The 7,769-nt window shown below is 32.8% G+C and overlaps 1 protein-coding gene across 1 annotated transcript; it reads right to left on the bottom strand.

Moving 5' to 3' along the window:
* Positions 1–3,380: 3,380 nt before the first annotated feature.
* LOC115697265 (probable glutathione S-transferase) lies at positions 3,381–4,778 on the bottom strand. Its single transcript, XM_030624198.2, has 2 exons — positions 4,019–4,778; positions 3,381–3,904 (listed from the first exon to the last, which is right to left on the bottom strand). The coding sequence occupies exons 1-2, from the start codon at positions 4,328–4,330 to the stop codon at positions 3,566–3,568; spliced, it is 651 nt and encodes a 216-aa protein (XP_030480058.1). The 5' UTR covers positions 4,331–4,778; the 3' UTR covers positions 3,381–3,565.
* Between the last annotated feature and the right edge of the window lie 2,991 nt (positions 4,779–7,769).

The following is a 7,769-nucleotide window of genomic DNA, read 5'->3' on the forward strand; positions in this document are numbered from 1 at the left end:
TGTATAATCCATAGTCATGAGCACAATAAGGTGGGATACAAGCCATTTAGATTTTGCAATTATTAGGCTGCTTATCTGAATTATAAGCAAACAGTTTTGAAGTACTAGTGCAAACCAGTGAAGATTTTAGGGCTTAAGAGAATTGTGCAAGAACTGTTTTTAGTTAAACATGCCTTGAAAAAGTTCAGTAGGGATGAGGTGGGAGACATAGCTTTGAATTACAAAGCTATGAAGGAGAGTTACAGCAGGTTACAGTGTGAAGCAACCTCGAATCTAGCAGATGAATCTCTTCAGCAGGCTGCTTTGGATTGGTTGCAACAACTCAGTTTGCTTTAGAAAAATTACTCCAACTTTCTTATACAGCAGAGCAAGATAACTTGGGTTAAGTTCAGCGATGAGAATTCAAGTTATTTCCATATTGCTATGTGAAAAAGGAGGCTTGAAAATAGGATCACTTCTTTCTCTAAGGGAGATAGAATTGAAGATAATTTTAATGAGGTGACAAAGCATTTCATTTCTCATTTTGAACAATAGATGGGAAGTAGAAGCCTTGCTACCATTAGAATAGATAAAGAGAGCATAAACCTTTGTATTTGTCTCAATTTGGAGCAACAAGTGAATCTAATCAGGCCTTTTAGTAAGGGTGATGTGAAGAAAGCAATTTTAAGCATTCAGTCTTCAAAAAGCCCTAGTTTGAATGGCTTTGGTTCTGGCTTTTTCAAAGAACTTTGGAGGGATATTGGAGATGATGTTTCAAGGGCGGTTCTTGAATTCTTTCAAAATGGTTGCTTACCTAAGAACTTAAATGAAATAGTGATATCCCTCATACCTAAGGTGGCAGACCCGAAAATAGCTAGTGACTACAGACAAATTGCTTGTTGTAACACAATCTACAAATGTATTTTGAAAATGATTTGCACAAGGCTCTCGGAAGTGCTTCCTTCTCTTGTTCAAAGTAACTAAGGTGCTTTTGTGAAAAATAGACTCCTTGCTCACTACATTATGATTTTGTAGGATCTTCTCAAAGGTTACTCAAGGATGAACATCTCAGGGAGATGTATAATGAAGATCAATCTCAGTAAGGCATATGATACTGTTGATTGGCTTTTTGTGGACGATTTGGTTAAGCTCCTTTGTTTTCCATCTCGTTTCATCAGCTGGATAATGATCTGTTTGAAGGGAACAAGTTATAATCTTCTTATGAATGGCAAAATTTAGGGTAAATTTAAAGGGGAGAAAGGTCTCTGACAAGGGGATCATATGTCCCCTCTCCTATTTGTCTTGATTATAGAGTATCTTACCAGACTCATAGTCCAGTACTCATAAAAGAAGGGATTCAGGTTTCATCCTTTATGCAAACACCTATGGCTTATAAATTTGTGTTTTGCGGATGATCTAATCATTTTTTGCAAAGGTAATCTCAATTCAGTAAGTCTTTTACATGAAGCCTTTCTGAAGTCTTGCCAAGCTACTAGTCTTTCTGCGAACAAGTCAAAATCCAATATTTACTTTGGTGGGGTTAAAGATGAAATGGAAGCTCATATTCTTGATTTAGTCAAAATGGAAGAAGGCTCTTTTCCTCTAAAATACTTGGGGTGAATCTCCGTCCTAGAAAATGGAAAACATCTGACTGTGGAGTGATTCTGGACAAGATAAATAAGAACCTCAACTGTTGGGCTAGTAGGAACCTTTTGTTTGCAGGTCGTGCTCAACTGATACACTTAGTTCTTCTCAGAGTTAGAAATTTTTGGATGAGTATCTTTACTCTTCCAAGTGAAGTTACGACTGCCATTGATAAGAGATGTCGTGACTTTTGTGGGGAACCAGAGCAAGTTTCATCTAGCTTCATGGGAGAAGGTGTGCCTTCCTAAAAAGCTTGGGGGAGTTGAGTTTTGTGAAGGAAAGAAGTGGAACAAATCTTTGATGGCCAAGTTTCTTTGGGCCATAGCTAGTAAGCAAGACAATCTTTGGGTGAAATAGATAAACTCAATCTATCTTAAGGAGCATAGTATATGGAGCCTTCCCATCAAGCAAGACATGAGTTGGTATTTCAAAAAACTGCTGAAACTTTAATTGAGTACCAATGAGGTAACTTTGAACCAAGCCGAAAAGGGTGGTAAGTTTCATGTTAAAAAATTCTATAACTCCCTTATTGAGGCTCAAGAAGTGAAATATGCTGGAATTATATGGAATAAGCTTATTACTCTGAAACATAGATTCTTTTTTGGGCAGATGCTTAACGTTCAACTCCTTACTCAGGATTTATTAAGAAAATTTATGCTTCTTCCCTCTGTGCTTTGGCCTGTTTGTGACTCTGAAAAAAGAGTCTCATAACTATCTTTCTATTGACTATGTCTTTTCGAGAATTTTTTTTTTTAAGAAATCAACAGGTGGCTTGGCCAAGTTATTTGGCCGGATTCTATCAGTGGCCTTCAGCAGTGGTGTTTGAGAGGCTCTCGTAACTTTCAAAATCGTATCATAAATGTTGTGTATGCTGCTGCTATCTATATGATTTAGAAGAATAGAAACAGGTGTATCTTTGAATTGGTTTGTGCCTTTGCTAGAAATTTAAGTTTTGAAATTAGGAAAGTTGTTTAAACTAGAATTTTGAATATGTGTCCTTATAATGTGTAAAAAAGACTTGTATTTAATTAATGTAGTTCAAGATTGGTAGCTGGGTTGGGGGCTGCTGGTTCGGTAGCAGGTTGTTCTTTTGTGCTATTACTTGTTGCTCCAACTTGGTTGTAAGTGCTCGGTTTTGAATAAAGTTTTCTTTTGTTAAAAAAAAAAAAAATCAAATCTGTTTTGATAAGTTTCAAGCATGTGTGTACATCTCAGTTTGCAATGCTGAATTTTTGTTAATTAGTTAGTTTCAACTTAATTTCTGTAAGAATGATAAATAAAAACCAATTCAAAAGTTTTAAGTAATGGTTTGGTCAACCCATACATATCAATTTTATAATATGCTGAAATTTAGATTTTATAAATCAATTTAGAAGAGTTTACAGTTGATCAAAACTTAGTCTCTTATAAACTACTTATATTTATCAGGCTATGATCGTTTATTAGAACCCTTGAAAATAATATAATTTTCGGATTTATATCTTCCAGTCACATGTTCTGTTATGTTTTTAGATTGTGAACCAATCGCAAAAGCATATTTTCACACTAAATCTACATAATGATGCATGAAATTGTGTTGGAGTGTACTTTAACAATGTTAGATCATTTATTTAATGAATGCTCTACCCTTTCTGTTATTGTGAAATGTATTGGAAACTCAAACTCTCTATCTTTATTCCCTGTTGTTACTCTTAAATATATGCTACTGAGTACTGATTGCCTAATTCTAATGGACTTAAAAAAAAAAATTCTGATCATTTTAGTCATATTTTTCACATGACACTCTTAATAAACTTGGAATACATATTAGAAATTATATCCCTTATTACAAACAAAAGTAAATATTTAGAGAAACAATGCAGCTTAATTATAAAAGGAACACCAACAACATCCAGTGTATTCATTATTTATTATGATATGATATATATAATGATCATTTTCTTTAGTTGGTGATGTTCAAAAAACGCTTGAAGGCAACAATGAGTTCTTCTTTAGAAGGCAATACTTCCTTAACCACAGGATGAGTAGCAAAATCATGGCTCCATTTACCAAGCTTGGGAAACTTTGCCTCTGTAAATATCTCTACTCCCATAAGCTCTTGTATAGCTGGGATCCAACGGACTATGAAGTTTCCTGTAATGTCTACCATTCCAATGTTATCACCTCCAAAGTACTTACCTTTCAACTCTTTCTCTAGAATCTCTAGATACTCATTTACTTCTTCCAATCCTTGTTTTTGCTCCTCCTTAACAAAGAATGCTTTCCATGCAGCAGCCATAACCTGGCCAAAATCAAATTGTTGCTTTACAATACGCACATAAGGTGTTCGACGAAAGTTCAAGCTCAAAATAAAAAATGAAAAATAAAATATTTATTTTAGAAGAAGAATTGTTACCTTGTCATCCATGAACCGACACCAGAAACGGGCTTGAGCTCTTTCGTAAGGGTGTTGAGGCAAGATGGGGTGAGTCTTCCATGTCTCATCGATGTATTCAAGAATTACAAGTGACTCTGCTATGGGGTTTTCGTTGTGGACAAAGGTAGGGACTTTTTTGTGAATTGGGTTGTATTTGATGAGGGAAGCACTCTTGTTCTTCAGATCTTCTTCATAGTATTTGTATTCAACACCTTTGAGTTGCAGAGCTATGTTTATTCTGTTACTGAAACGGCTTGCCCTAAGACCATAAAGCTTAACTATTTCTGCCATAATCTTATTTTGTTACTGTTTAGTTTAGGTTTTCAATCTTTAGCTGTGTTTGATTAGGAGCTGCAATAATATACTATATAGCCAAGATTAGACGCACTAAAATTATCTGAGCTTTTTAATTAAAAAGGGACCTTTACTTTTTCTTTTTTCTTTTTGCCGGGTAAAGGACTCTAATTTTTTTTTTATATTTTTTTTAATAAAAGCGTTTATATAATAGAAAAAAAGAGTCGGATCTCATAATTATTACAAAAGATAATATTCGAACCTCTATCGTACCGGAAACATTGTTGGCAAAAGTTCATTTAGTCATATTATAGGCCGTAAAATTAGAGGTTTTAGTAATAAAAAAAAAATTACAACTAGTCATAAAAGTATAGAGAAGCTTGTATTTTCTTGTGTAGTTCTCAATTTTCCAAATAGATTTGACACCCTTTAAGTTCTTGATCACTATCTCAGAATCACTCTCCATAAAAAGATGGTTCAGGTGACCTAATCTTATTATTGTTGAGTTTTTGTTTTTTTTTTGTTTTGATAAATTATTATATTTAAGTTAACACAGTGGTGAAATAATTGTATTGAAGCTTAACAAAATATAATAATAAAAAATTGGATAATATTCAGTGCATTTTTGAAGGTAAATGATGATGATGTAATAGCATACGAAATTAATTAGCTTTGTCCACCACACAAAAGTATGGATTTGTTCATTCTCTAATTTCTAGTACTAACGACAACTTTCCAACCACACAAATCAATTTTTTATGTATATATTTTTAGAAAGAAAAGTCAAGTTTTTATCATTGCTATTAATATTAGTACTATTCATAAACTCATGTTTGTATTCGATTCACTTGTGAAAATTTTGGAGAGGAATAATTCTTACTACTTTTATTTTGAGAATTTAATAACATGAACAGTTAGAAACATGATATATAGTATTAATTGTTAGATTTAAATCTATAAGTTATAGATAAATTGTTCATATTTAATTAATAGGGCATAAGAAATTCAAGAGATATAATTATAAAGGTAAAACAATATTTTTGACCAACTCTAATTATGAATTAATAATTGGAGGACAAGTTACTTGTAATGATTATATTTATTGGAGAATATTGTCTCATATAGATTAAGTGTAAAAGTATTGAGTTATATATAGGAATATGAGCTACTCCACTCATTACCAATTAGTTTTGAGATAGAACCCCATGATTCTCAACATGGTATCAGAGCTATATCCTTAGTGGACTTTCGATCCACACCTATCCAGATGGTTAGCCATTGGACACCACAACACGTGAAAACGTAATTACTTTATTATTATAAAAGTAATTACACCAAGAATTGAACACTTTTTATTAGACCACAATACACCAAACACTATTACTCTTTTATTTTATCACTAGACACCTTTACTACACACTTGTGTATAACTCACACTTTCCGGACACTTTATATTTAGACACTTATTAAGAACACACACACACACTTGTGTATAGATAACTTAGCACACACTAATACTTCACTTGTTTTTCTCCACCCACATCCATGAGACTAAGGGTCTATTTATAGTGCCTCATGGTTGGTTGATGAAGCCACTTCAATTTGCTAGAGAATTCTAGCATTGGGCTTGTCCCAAAAAACTAGAAATATTTAGTGACAATTGTTTCTAAAAATTTCTAAAAAATTATTTTCTAGTCATTTCTTACATTTATCTAGACTTTTCTACAAATCTTTGGCAATTACAATGGGTTTTGTCTTAAATTAACTAACAAATATGTAATAACTATAAATTTCTAGAAGTTTAGAGGAGGTGATGATTTCTAACAAGCCAGCTGCACGAGATCCAGATGGTGCAAAGACGCTATCCGAACAAAAATAAGCGAGCAAATGGCATGGCTTGTGATAAGGTGATTCAAGATTGGTGAGCAAAAATAGCCACCATCTTAAGGGAGGATATTGGAGAACATTGTCCCACATGAATTAAATGTAAAAGTATTGAGCCATATATAGGAACATGGGCTACTCCACTCATTACCAATTAGTTTTGAGATATGGAACCCCATGATTCTCAATAATATCAATGGACTACTAGTAAAAATTCTGTAAATATAATTCTATATTGTCAAAGATTGTAATTCTATATTTAAAGTAGAGTAATAATAGAATTATTAAGCTATAATATTTTATTGATGAGACTCAATAGTAATTAAGTGTTTATTGGAGCTTTGAATATAGGTTCACGGTCTCTAGATTATCTCTATACAACAATGTATAGGGGAAGATATAATTTCTAAGGTGAATTGAGAAAGAATTAATTTTTAAGAGAAACAATTCTTTAAGAGCAAAATAATAATTTTGTATAATTATGTTATGAAATGAATAATTAAAATATAATTTAACTATTTAGTTTTATTTGATAAATCTATATTAATTAGTTATATATAACATTATTGTTAAATAGTATTATGAGAAAGAATCTTATTATTTAAGTGGAAAATAATAATTATTTAATCCAAGATAAATAAGAGATTAAGGAGAATTAATTAATTATTATTTATTGTAAATAATAAATCTTATTTAAAATTGAAAGTACCAAAATATTGACCTCGCTTTTAGCCAACAATACTGAGTCTTAAAAGCAATAAGGAATCAATAAGATTCGAAGAGAATGTAATTAATATTAAGCAAAAGTAAGAATACGATATGTTATAGAGGTTCAGCCCCATTATTTGTTAATAGTTTACTCCCATTTTTGTTGTATTTAACTCATGAGTAGGGATGTAAACGGGGCGGGGCGGGTGCGAGGATTGCTCCCCCACCCCCATACCCGCTTCTTAAATTCACCCCATACCCGCCCCAATACCCGTTTAAATTAAAGCGGGGGCGGGACGGGGATTACCCGACGGGGGAAGGATTCCCATCGGGTACCAATTACATATATATTTTTGAAAAAAAAAATAATGTCTCAAAGAGAATTAAAAAAAAAAAATCATGAAAACTTAGTAAAATAATAAACTAATAGTATGTATAGTAAAAAAAAAGAGTGTAATCAATAAAAAGCTTAAAGCATGAAATTATTTTAATTGTAGTAAATATGATTTTAAAACTTAAATCTATACATATATCATATCGGGGTGGGTATCTATTCCCCCGCCCCCGCCCAGTTTCCGACTCGGGTATGAATCTGTAAACCCATACCCGCCCCCGAAAATCAACTCCCGTACCCGCCCCATTAGGGGCGGGTACCCGCGGGTATAATTGCTATCCCTACTTATGAGTGAAGAAGCAAAAATAGCTTGATCTCTCTCAAAAGATTTTCAGAGAAAATGAGCAGTGTAATAACTCCCTCAAACAAATGATTTGGGCCTTTTTACAATGGAATCGTTCTACTACTTATAGAAGAGGTTTACAATCGATATTAGTTTCCCAAAAGCTA

This window comes from Cannabis sativa, chromosome 7, assembly GCF_029168945.1.
Source record: "Cannabis sativa cultivar Pink pepper isolate KNU-18-1 chromosome 7, ASM2916894v1, whole genome shotgun sequence".
NCBI classification, from domain to species: domain Eukaryota; kingdom Viridiplantae; phylum Streptophyta; class Magnoliopsida; order Rosales; family Cannabaceae; genus Cannabis; species Cannabis sativa.